Source organism: Dendropsophus ebraccatus, chromosome 4 (assembly GCF_027789765.1).
Source record: "Dendropsophus ebraccatus isolate aDenEbr1 chromosome 4, aDenEbr1.pat, whole genome shotgun sequence".
NCBI classification, from domain to species: Eukaryota; Metazoa; Chordata; class Amphibia; order Anura; family Hylidae; genus Dendropsophus; species Dendropsophus ebraccatus.
Window position 1 is genome coordinate 21,741,234 of NC_091457.1, and position 12,697 is coordinate 21,753,930.

Genomic DNA, 12,697 nt, shown 5'->3' on the forward strand with positions numbered 1-12,697 from the left:
GCACATTTATAATTTTATTGATAACCCCTCTAGGATGACCCCATCGGTAACCTGAACACCGCCTTTGATGTAGCAGAAAAGTTCCTGGATATTCCCAAAATGTTGGACGCAGAAGGTATGTGCTTTATAACAAGTAGAGGAGCGGAGCGATAGGTCTGCCTACAGCCTTATATACCTTATATGTTATTCTCTTCCTCAGATATTGTGAATACACCCAAGCCCGATGAGAAGGCAATCATGACCTACGTGTCCTGCTTCTACCATGCATTTGCTGGAGCTGAACAGGTAACAATAGACAAAAGTCTATAATCTCTAGTTCTGCTGTTTCAGTATTCTGATAGTTCACCTCTACATATCTTTTTTTCCCCCACAGGCTGAGACTGCAGCAAATAGGATCTGTAAGGTTCTTGCAGTGAACCAGGAAAATGAAAAGTTGATGGAAGAATATGAAAAGTTAGCAAGTGAGGTTAGTGTAATACTCCACTGCTACTATACTTTACTTTCATATTTCATTACATATGGTTGTACAAATCCAGTCACTTTAAGCTGATGACTCCCCAATGCAGTCCAGAATGCACGGCTAAGTGCTTCTCTCTATTCTCTGTCTATGGGTTAGAGGATGTCGTGGTCACTCTTGGTCATGTCTTGGTCACAAGTCCCAGAAATTAAAATAAAAAATACAGGAAGGGAGGGTGTGTGTGAACATAATAATGAAAGTATACTTACCTCACCGTGCCTCTGTTGCGCTGCTCTCACCTCTCTTTGACAGCCGCCAAAGTAATTTTCATCCGGCTTCTCCATACGTCAAGGCCCCAGGTCCTCCCACTGGAACATCATTGCCGTGATGATGGATATACTTTCGTTATTATGTTCACGCAACCCCCACCCCACATCTTTCTCTATTTTCTTTTTATTTCATGGGACTTTTCCTTTAAGCATAGTAATTAGAGAACTTGCTGAAAGAATGTGGCTGCTATAGGGCTCCTCGGGGGAGGAGCCCAGTTAAGTTTATTTCCAATGAGTGAAACTTCTACAAACCTACACATGTGATGAGAAGTTTGGTGGTTGAAAATGTACTGACATGGAAGGGGCCCTATATTAAATTATGGGCTACAGCTTCTTTATTTGTTCCCCTGTTAGAAAATGTTATTATGACAAATCGTCTGCCAATGTTCTGATCACTACTCTAAAATTTTCATTCCATTCTTTAGCTCCTGGAATGGATCCGCCGTACTATCCCATGGCTGGAAAACAGAACCCCCGAAAAATCAATGGGTGCGATGCAGAAGAAACTGGAGGACTTCCGAGATTACAGAAGAGTTCACAAGCCTCCTCGCGTTCAGGAGAAGTGTCAGCTGGAAATTAACTTTAACACTCTGCAAACCAAGCTGAGGCTCAGCAACCGCCCTGCCTTCATGCCATCCGAGGGCAAGATGGTTTCTGTAAGTATAACAGGGCAGGGAATAAGTGAAGGTACAGATGTCATGAATAAACTAAATACCTAAATTTGTTATTTGGCCCTTGTGTGAGAAGAAAGCATTCACTGAGATATTTTACATCAGGATATTGCCAATGCCTGGAAAGGACTGGAGCAAGTAGAAAAGGGTTATGAAGAGTGGCTTCTTCTAGAAATCAGGAGACTGGAGAGACTGGAGCATCTGGCCGAAAAGTTTAGGCAGAAGGCCACTCTTCATGAGTCCTGGACTAGAGGTAGGTGGACAACTACTCAATGGAATAGTGTGGAAACAATCACTGCGAACAGTAGATTATGGAATTCTGATATTCTGTGAGAGTCATTAAAAGAAAAAAAAAGTTGTACACCAGTCATTCACCCTCAATTTACTACTGCAGTCCGTCTTGTACGACAAGACAGATTACCAGCTTACTTAGAAACCTGGTGACATGCTGTCCACTCTATGCAGAGGGGAGGGTAGCAGAAAGTGTTGTGGTCAGAGAAAACTGACAATTAGAGACGGAGCCTGTAAAGGAGAAAACTCAAGCAGGGATTGGGATAGGAAGGGGTGCGAGGAGGCATTGAAGACTGCAGCATTTAAGGGATTGGCTGGGAAAAATTCACAATTAGCAATGCTACTGGGGCTGTGGGGGACATGTCAGTAATCTATACTTACCTGTCCCACTTCCTCAACACTGCTGGATGAAAACATCCAACAAAGTACTGCTCCCACTGAAAATGTCTAGAGTCTATGCTGACCATGGGAACGTGACATTATGAATGTTACGAAAACACTGACAAGTGGGCAGCCTAGGAACCAGCAGCGTCGGGGGACCGGGATTGACATGTATCCTGCAGCTCCGGGAGCATGGGTTAGCATGAATCTTCCCCCGACAACCCCTTTAAAGTGCCCCAGACTGCCACTTCTGCCTGCCTTCCATGCGCAATTCTGGACCGATTCTGGCCCGACAGATATAGCTTTCCGAGTAGGGAGAGGCGTTGCAGCCCAGGATAATTCAGTGCTTTGACCACGCCTTTATGACACTTTAGAGCGGTAATAAAAAAAACTTTTTGGGGGGATTGAAGCTTTGGGCAACTACAGTACCGTTATGGATAGTCTCACCGCTTACATGGCTATGTAAGCAAATTGGGGCAATTTTTCTAGCAGGCAGTTTTTCTTTATTTCCCGTTACCTCTTTTCTCCAAATGGCTCAACAGATACATATATCCAGCAGTATGACCAGCTTGAACACTTGGTGATTTTCTTCTAATATCTACTCTTCTGTTGTGTCCAGGAAAGGAAGAACTGCTGTCTCAGAGAGACTATGAATCAGCCTCTCTTATGGAGATCAGGGCCCTTGTGCGCAAACATGAAGCCTTCGAGAGTGACCTGGCTGCCCACCAGGACCGCGTGGAGCAGATTGCAGCCATTGCTCAGGAGCTGAAGTGAGTTTAGATGTCTCTTCAATACAACTCTATACTTTGACGGGTCTCTTGTTGTTCCAGTAACCACCGCTTTAGGAAAAGCTTACACTATTCTGTTCCTCTACAGTGAGCTTGACTACCATGATGCCGCAGCCGTCAATAGCCGTTGCCAGGCAATCTGTGACCAGTGGGATACTCTTGGTACCCTCACACAAAAGAGGAGAGATGCTCTTGAGGTAGAATACTGGATAAATAATACTAATATTAAGAAATTGTAAGGAAATATAACTTACAGTGATCATGTTTCTTCTTAGCGTGTAGAGAAGCTCTTGGAAACCATTGACCAGCTGTATCTGGAGTTCGCCAAGAGAGCTGCTCCATTTAATAACTGGATGGATGGCGCTATGGAGGATCTGCAGGATATGTTCATTGTACACAGTATTGAAGAGATTCAGGTGAGAAGGCCTTCAATAAATCCTAACCCGTCAGTAATCAGCATTTTTGGTGAATCTAAATATCCACTGTTGTCCCAACAAACTTAGCATAGATAATTGTTACAAGTGAGACTTTAATATATCTTATCAGACAAGAATGCTTCTTATCAAACAAGAATGCTGACATCCACTCGGCTTAGCAACGACTTTTGTTTACTGGTTACAACTTTAAGTAGCTCAGTGATCAGTCTATGAAGGGGGAGTGCCTAAGAACACACACACTGCAGAGAGAGAGAGAAAGACAATTAAGAGACAACTTTTTTTTTTTTTTTAAATCTCAGCCTTTTCTATACTTAGGTGCCCAGTGGGCTGTTGGTCACTTAGGACCGCCCACTGGACACCAAATTTCAGAATGAGCTGTGACATATATTTTTTTAAACAAGACAAAATAGATTCAAAGGACTTGAGAATAGTTAAGGAAGAAATCTTTTTTTGCGTGTATTTTCTTTGTTCCACGACACTTGATAATATTGCCTTGGTTTATTGTAATTGCAGAGCCTCATTACAGCACATGAGCAGTTTAAGGCAACTCTTCCCGAGGCCGACAAGGAAAAGATGTCAATTCTGGGCATCCAGGGTGAAATTCAGAAAATTGCTCAGACTTATGGAATCAAGTTATCTGGAATTAACCCATACACCGTCCTCACCCACCTTGATGTTGCCAATAAGTGGGAGTCGGTGAGTGAACAGAGAATAAAATAACTTTATATATATCATGAATATTTGAGAAACAAATATTCCTTTTTTACTTTTTTACTTTCAACAGGTGAAACAACTGGTTCCCCACAGAGACCAAACCCTGCAGGAGGAGCTGGCCCGTCAACAGGCCAATGAGCGCTTGCGTCGTCAGTTTGCAGCACAAGCCAATGTCATTGGGCCCTGGATCCAGACCAAGATAGAGGTTGGTTCAACTGCATCAAAGCTTAGATAGCGATACGTAAGGACTAGTGCATCATCCTAGTCCTTTTTTCAAATCTGTATAGGATATCCGCAATCCGTAAAAAAAATTGTCCATAATGCATCTGTAATCCATATTTTTTGCAGCTCAGCAGTTTTTATGGATTTATGAACATTATATACATTTCTTCCATACAAATTGTGGATCTGCAAAAATTACTGATGCTTCCATAGACTTCCAAGAGGCAATCTGTGCCGCAGTTATGGTTTGCACTAGAGTAATTTCTGTGGATTACTGATCTGTAAGACTATGGACAGTGTGAATAGCCCAATTGAAATCAATGGGCCCTAAATTTCCGGGCACACTTACAGAACATGTGAATGTAGCCTTAGGAAGCAGCCACATGTTGCAGAAATGCTGCGGAAACATTCACTTTTAACTACTGTGAGTATTATGATGCGTTGAGCTCCCAAATGGCCAGAGCACTTCCCTACTGAACTGGCAAAGCTGTTATTTTGGTAGGGTAATGCTCTGGCCATTTAGGACCTCATTGCATCATAATTCCGTATGTTGCTGTGAGTTCAATTCTTTGAAATTTGGCCGACACATGGACCATGTTTCACAGCCAGAACATGACTGCGTGCATGCATCCCGAATGCTGACTTAGTATAGTGAGAAGCGATGCATACAGTATCAGAATGGGTTTACAGTGCGTTTTTGCGAAAAATGGATTGGAAAAAAAAGCAGGTTAGACAAATCTTTGTGTGCACAGGACACTGAGGAGGAAGGTAAGTTTTCTGAGTGCAGTTTCCATGCGGGCAGTTTGGAGCACTGGGTGTAGGACTACCCAGAGCACTGATCCGCCCCTGGCCTGCTCCGTTACATTAGGAGGGATGGGCTGGCCAGGCTGACCAGTGCTCCAAACTGCCCGATTAGCCTAAGGATATAACTACAAATTACACTGAAATGGCGCAGAGGATGAAGGTAAGAAACTCACCTTCATCCTTAGCGCCCTGTGCACAAAGGGGAGATATCAGGAAGTTAGATGCATCAACCAGTAGGTTTATGGTATCTCAAGCCATCCCCGAGAATAGGGGTGAACCCCCATGTGTGGTCGTTTACCATCAAGTAAATGGGAGATCTGGAAAAAGACAAGTGTATTTGGTTGCCTCTGTAATGGAAAGTAGTCATGGTCAGATGAAAAATAAAACATTTCTTGCATGTACAATATGTTATTGGTTATTACTTTTTACATGTGCCATTTCTGGTTCTTCGCCTCTATCTAGGAGATCGGTCGCATATCTGTGGACATTAGCAGTTCTCTGGAAGACCAGATGAACCACCTTAAGCAATATGAACAGAATATCATCTCCTACAAGACCAACATTGATAAACTTGAGGGAGATCATCAACTCATCCAAGAGTCTCTGATCTTTGACAACAAACACACCAACTATAGTATGGAGGTAAGTCTTTTAGGGTTAAACTAAGGTGAGGTCTCTTTTTTGTCCCATGATATATCTGCTATCCAGCCGCTTAATTCCTACTCTATGGGAGCTGTACTGCAGCAGTTCCTATATAGAGTTAATGGAATGGTGATGCACACGTGTGACCGCTTCTCGATATGACAGGAGACTAATGGCAGTGTGGTGAGAGGCTACAAATAACTTATTTTGGTCTGGAGGACTTACTTTAATTGCAAACAACTTCTCTCTATTTATAATCGTACATGATTCCTAACATATTTATAAATCACATCTATTACTAAAAATGAGATATCTGGAAAAAAACAACAACCTTAAAGTATTGGCCACTAGGTGTCTCACTTACCTTCAATCTGCTGTCCACTGCCTGTTGTTAGGAGAAATCTGTCTCTAGCAACAGACATATCAAAATAAATGACAGGAAATTGGGTGGAGGTTAGCATGTGCTATGTGCAGGAGAGAGGCTGAGCCTTGTGCCTGCAAGCTGAGCCACTCTGGCTGCACAACAGGTACATTGTTCCTCAAAGGTAAATCAAGGCTTCCATATCCAGCCACAAAGCTCAGGGCAGCTGTCCCTTGTGTAAATATCAGTGTACCTACTGCTGCAGCAGCAATTTCGGTCACATCTGCATCGTTGCCGCTGTTTCTTAGAATTTTGCTCACATAGCATCAGTAACCCCTTCTCCATCCACTTGCCATAGTAGTGTAGTAGAATAAATCACCACCCAGCAAAGTGACAGCCTGCTCAATTCAATGCACTTTCACCAGCAGTATGTCAAGGTATAGCAAAGAGGTGTTTGTGCCGTTACTGGCCAGAGAAGTAAGGGAAAGGAAGCCCATGTGTGTGTAATGCTGGTCAGAGAAGTAAGGGAAAGGAAGTATATGTGTGTACTGCTGGTCGGAGAAGTAAGGGAAAGGAAGTCCATTTGTGTGTACTCCTGGTCAGGTAAGTAAGGGAAAGGAAGTCCATGTGTGTGTACTCCTGGTCAGAGAAGTAAGGGAAAGGAAGTCCATGTGTGCGGACTCCTGGTCAGAGAAGTAAGGGAAAGGAAGCCCATGTGTGTGTACTCCTGGTCAGAGAAGTAAGGGAAAGGAAGTCCATGTGTGTGTACTCCTGGTCAGAGAAGTAAGGCAAAGGAAGTCCATGTGTGTGTTCTCCTGGCAAACAACCCAGCTCTGGTCTAGCCTCCAGAAATAGAATAAGGGTTTCGGTAGGAACAAATTGTTTGCGGGTCTTTGAAGAAAATTATATTCTATCGTTTCTTATCTCCTGTATATATTACATACTTTATTAAATGGGTTTTTCATCATACCACTCTGTGCTTTACATGACAGTTTAGGTTGACTTAATATTTCTTTGTTTCTTTTCTCATCACTTTTATATTACTTTCTACCTTTTTCTTCAGCACATCCGTGTTGGATGGGAGCAGCTCCTCACTACAATCGCTAGGACCATCAATGAAGTTGAAAACCAGATCCTGACCCGTGATGCTAAGGGCATCAGCCAAGAACAGATGAACGAGTTCCGCGCTTCATTCAACCACTTTGACAGGGTGAGGATTCCCTACTCATCAACAGGACCACGTTAGCTAAAAATATAAATTGTGTGACACAGTCATTAAGATAGAATATAGAATATTCTGCACTGTGTACAACAATTAGAAGAAAAGCTATAAGTAGCTAAACAAAGAATAGAAAGGAGCAAGTTATTGAGTTCATAAGAATTCATGACCGCTGCAGTGACCAACTCCGGAGAGCCCTCACCTTACAGAGGGCCATTGGTCTGCAACACAGATTATTGGTTATGTAATATTTTTTTTCTAAACTACACTTCATTTTCTTTTACCTACAGAAGAGGAATGGCATGATGGATCCTGATGACTTCCGTGCTTGCCTGATTTCCATGGGTTATGATCTGGTAAGACAATGAACCAAAAAAAAAAAAAAAAAAAAAAACACAAGTTACCAGTAAATTAATTTTGAAATTAAGTTTAAATCCTTTTTTAAAATTTTTAATTTCTTTCGTTTAACTTTTTACTCCGTAGTTAAAATATTCAATTTTTTTTTTTTCCCTCTAGGGTGAGGTTGAGTTTGCTCGCATTATGACTTTGGTTGATCCTAACAACACAGGAGTTGTGACCTTCCAGGCCTTCATTGACTTCATGACTCGGGAGACAGCAGAAACAGACACTGCTGAACAAGTTATGGCTTCATTCAAGATCCTGGCATCCGATAAGGTCAGTAGGAAAGTAAACAAGCCTAGAATTGTGTGTATAAAGTCCCCTATACCAATGCCATAGCCGATGGCCAAACAGTCGCTCAGGACAACAGCTATGTCTCCCGATCCCTCCATACACATGGAAATTTGTCTCGGCTGAGTGTTCATGTGCAGTGAAGAGATGGAGGAGTATTCCAGACCCCATTGCTGGTGGCTTAAAAGGATAAGGCAGTTAAAATCCAACCTGCCTGTTCCTCTATCTTGATATCACCTGTCAGGAGAGAGTTTGGTGGTCCTCCACACAACTTCAAGAGTCAGTCAGTCTTGATGAATTTTTTTTAGGCTCGGATGCCTTTTTTGATAAGGTGCTTGGGGAGGTTTGAGTTTAAAAGCCAGGTGCAGACACCTGGCTATTTTACCCCTTAGATGCTGTGGTCAATAGGGACTGCAGCATTTAGGTGGATAGACTGGGGGTGGAGTTTCATCAGATTGATGCTTGCCAGAGGGGCATCAATAGATTTTCATGGCAACTAGGGACTAACAAAGTCTTCTATGCCTGCTAAGACTTTAGGGATTAGAAGATTGCATTGTGAAATTCTTATGGTAGGGGGTCCCCATGGCTGCACCCCACAAAATAAGGAATACAACTCTTCTTGGGGAAAAGCAGACCCAACTACTTCTAAGTCAATAAAAAACTGAAACGTTATTAGTAGCCATTGCAGTTCCATGAGTCTGATGTATTTTCTTTGATTTTCAGAGCTACATCACCATCGAGGAACTCCGCAGAGAGCTGCCACCTGAACAAGCCGAATATTGCATCAGCCGCATGACAAAATACGTGGGTGCAGACACTGTTTCCGGAGCTCTGGATTATATGTCCTTCTCCAGTGCTCTTTATGGAGAGAGCGATCTGTAAATTAAAACAAAAAAAAAAACACCTTCCCCTGATGCCCTTGACTGTTCCCGAGCTCTACTCCCCTTCCCTTAATCATTTATCTAAAGACAAAATGGCCGTCCTAAAGTCTAGCACAGTGCCACATAAAATGTATATATACACTTTACTGAGCGACAAAAGCTGAGGAATGTTATTATGTTATCAACACGCATCATGTATGAGTTTGTCTATTTTATTGGTATCTGAAATTCATATGGTTGTCATAGTCATATGTTCCAGAAGCACCAAATGCACTTTGTTGTACCATTGTGAAGGAAGGAACACATATTACGGTCCAGACATATTTATGAAAGCTGTGCAGTCCTGTGCCGTAGAAGCTGTGCAGTCCTGTACCGTGGAAGCTGTGCAGTCCTGTGCCGTGGAAACAGTGCTGTCCTGTGCTGTAGAAGCTGTGCAGTCCTGTGCTGTGGAAGCTGTGCAGTCCTGTACCATGGAAGCTGTTCAGTGGAAGCTTTGCAGTCCTGTACCGTGGAATCCGTGCACTCCTGTGCCGTAGAAGCTGTGCAGTCCTGTGCTGTGGAAGCTGTGCAGTCCTGTGCCGTAGAAGCTGTGCAGTCCTGTGCTGTGGAAGCTGTGCAGTCCTGGGCTGTTGAAGCTGTGCAGTTCTGTTCCGTGGAAGCTGTGCTGTGCTCGTCCAAATGCTCTCTACATGAACTTGTCCAAATCATTATTGGACCGTGTCGCCATTTGGACGTCCCTAGCGCATCCCATCTACAGAATAAGTGTATATATACATTTTTCAATTGCTGTATTGTCATGAAGGTAGTATTTGTAGTTTAGCTTTTCAGGCAAGTAGCGGTATATGATACTTTTCTAATGTGCACAAATCCCTAAAGCGGCAAAGGGTCATTGAACGTGGTAAAAAAAAGAAGAAGAGTGGGAGTCAGTCTCAAGGTTGGTGAACTCACTGAGCCAATACGTGTCAGCAATGTGCCTGTTTACCCAGTGTGGTGTGCTTTATGGTTCAGGAACAATTTTTTTTTTTTTTTTAACATTGTCAACCATTACTGTGGCCTACTCTCAGAAAACCTCCTCTAAATATCAGAGGAAATAAATGTGAATATTTAATGGTTTGTTGATTGTTTTGTTCTACTTTTCGTACCATACACACGTATAAACTGCAAACGTTTCACTGGGGATTATTACTATATGTTATTAGACAGGTTATTGGCATGTTTTCATGTTATGGAAGCACAGATGGATATATGACAGGTATTATGTGTCTGACCTAACAGTTGTTAGGAATATGAATTGCAGGTGACAGATTTACTTTAAAGTGTCACTGAAAACTTTTGGCTGGTCATAAAGACACTTTAAAAGTTTTTATTAGTGGGGGTCTGGGTGCTTCTTCCTGCTGCTTTGTATGGTCTGAATAGATGTCATATGTATCTATGACATATCAAACGGATGAGGGACATAGCTTAGATGCACAATGATGCACCGAAACGCATCAAAATGTAGATTTGTAGCTCAGGTCAGTATAAGCACATAGACAAGTCTGAAGATGTGGCACCAAACTTATCAAACAGCCGGAGCCACTGGGGTATATTGGCCTATTTCTAGATTGTGTTCTTTAAGTATTAGAAGACATGGATGAATCTGAGCTTTATAGAAGGACAAGGGAAGATTGAAAGACTGGCCTCATTATTAGGGTGCGTTCACATGTTTAGATTTTCAGATGCAGTTCTTGAACCAAAAGCTTAGAACGCATTTAAGACATAGAAGTCTCAGTCCACATCCTTAAAGGAGAAGTCTGTCGAAGGAAAAAATATACAGAGCGGGCAGGGGGTGGGAGGAATATAATAAAGAATGTATAATTACCAGTCCCTGACACGTCTCCGTTCCCAGACCCCCGCCAGCGTCCTCCTGCAAGTTGTGAGCCTGTTGACTCGATGCTGCAGGGGCATAAAGACTGGTATGGGAAATTGATAACAGAGGCGAACTTACCTCTCCCCATGTCTGCGATGAGTGGCGGGACAGGCCTCTGGACTGCCGCAAGGCCCCGGGATGGCCGCTCAGCCAGCCAGTAACTGGGGCAGGACGCCGATCCAGTCACTGATTGGATGAGTGGCCAGTCCATCAGCCGGGACAGGCATTTTCCCCCAAGTCGTGACATCATCACAACTTGAGGGAAAATGCCTTCTGTCGGGGATTTGAGGCCGGTCCTGACACTCACCGCAGGCATGGGGAGAGGTAAGTACTCATTGTCATCAAATTCCTCCCTGCCCCAGCCGGATTTTAAAAATGGCCGGACTTTTCCTTCATGTGGAGTTTTCCTTATACCTTTTTGTAGAAAAACACTGCTCCCCAGGACACAGTAACAAAAATCCCAACTGTACTGGTTTAGTGTTGTGCCTAACTATTGCAGTACCCCACCAGGTGTGTGTATTCATGTGGGCACACACATTGTGCACATTGCCCACAGAATGCTAAACTAGAGTGCCCCCAATGCATTGTGCTTTTCTTTTTGTGGCAGTTTATGTTGGTATTATGCTAATGGGAAACTGGCCTAAGTAGTAAAGCAAGACAAGTATGGTATGACGGTATGTGTCTGGTCAGGGTGGTAATACATGATATGTGTTTGCCTAAGGGTCCAGAGTTTGTGCTTCCATCAGTGATCAGCAGCCCCCATATACAATATACAGGCCAATCTCACTCATCTTTTTCTATATAAAATGTTTAACTATCCAACTAAAGAGACCATTGCAATAACTGTTCCTGCTGAAAAACAGACAATATTGGCAGAAACATAATAATAAAAGGTTCTAAACAAATAAAATGGCTTCATAATGTTATTTTATCTTCATATATGGTCCAGCGGATATGCATAGATTTTCTAAACGCCCTATGGCGAAAAATACAAGGTGTGCTGCCTATGGACTCCAGGAAATAAAAATTTCAGGTACAAATTTTATACTAAGGCTGCATTCACACGTTCAGTGATTTTCCCAGTCCGTGTTTGTGGTCCGGTAGCTACCTCTGTGATCCGTGCAAAAGTCCTTTTTGCATCCGTGTCCGTTTTTTTACGGATCATTTTTACAGCATTTTAAATTACATTGATTACACTGATCCGTGTACACATCCGTGTAGATCCATGAAAAACACGGATCTCATTGATTTCTATGAGGAATCCATTCCGTGCTTCCATTCCGAGTAATGACTCCCTATTTTTAAACGGAACGGATCAGGGATCCGTGAAATCACGGAATGTCTGAACAGCCCAATAGAAAACAATGGGCTGTAAAATTGTCAGTTTGCATGGTCAACTACCCGGAAAGTGTGAATGCAGCCTAACTAATTGTTCTACAACAGTACAGTGTATTTTTCCTTGTGCTGGCCACGGACTCCAGGAAATAAACATTTCAGATACAAATTTTACATAAACAGTATATATATGATTTGCAACAAGAACATTATAGGGGAGGGTAATTAGTGTTTTGTTTTAGCTTCTGTTATTTAGTTTTCATATTTTTTCAGTCTTTTTTGCAATTAATCTGCAGAAAAATCTGTAGAAGAGCCCAGTTCTAATGAACATTCCCCTATTGGATATTCTGTTGTTATAATACACTGGACTGCACGTTATTTTACATTATAGGTAGCTCTTGAAGACTTTTATGAATTTGTAATGTGTTAGGCTATTGAAACCACGCCTGTTCAGTCCATCATTTATTTTTTAGCCGTTTTTTGTCTTGTTCACCTCCATTTTGTAGAAGTGCTTTTACATCACAAAACCCTTTCCAACCCTTGGTGCATCACAGAATTATATGCAT

At 42.5% G+C, this 12,697-nt stretch overlaps 1 protein-coding gene across 1 annotated transcript in view; it reads left to right on the forward strand.

Annotated features, from left to right (window-relative positions):
• The window catches only part of ACTN3 (actinin alpha 3), a 50,196-nt gene extending 41,296 nt beyond the window's left edge, over nucleotides 1–8,900 (forward strand). Inside the window, exons 7-21 of the mRNA XM_069965251.1 lie at nucleotides 34–115; nucleotides 200–285; nucleotides 374–466; nucleotides 1,212–1,442; nucleotides 1,563–1,710; nucleotides 2,749–2,899; nucleotides 3,006–3,114; nucleotides 3,193–3,333; nucleotides 3,868–4,050; nucleotides 4,139–4,273; nucleotides 5,557–5,736; nucleotides 7,161–7,307; nucleotides 7,607–7,672; nucleotides 7,833–7,991; nucleotides 8,730–8,900. Of these exons, the coding sequence (XP_069821352.1) occupies nucleotides 34–115; nucleotides 200–285; nucleotides 374–466; nucleotides 1,212–1,442; nucleotides 1,563–1,710; nucleotides 2,749–2,899; nucleotides 3,006–3,114; nucleotides 3,193–3,333; nucleotides 3,868–4,050; nucleotides 4,139–4,273; nucleotides 5,557–5,736; nucleotides 7,161–7,307; nucleotides 7,607–7,672; nucleotides 7,833–7,991; nucleotides 8,730–8,888 (2,070 nt within the window). The 3' untranslated portion in view covers nucleotides 8,889–8,900. The remainder of the gene's footprint in view (nucleotides 1–33; nucleotides 116–199; nucleotides 286–373; nucleotides 467–1,211; nucleotides 1,443–1,562; nucleotides 1,711–2,748; nucleotides 2,900–3,005; nucleotides 3,115–3,192; nucleotides 3,334–3,867; nucleotides 4,051–4,138; nucleotides 4,274–5,556; nucleotides 5,737–7,160; nucleotides 7,308–7,606; nucleotides 7,673–7,832; nucleotides 7,992–8,729) is intronic.
• The last annotated feature ends 3,797 nt before the right edge of the window (nucleotides 8,901–12,697 follow it).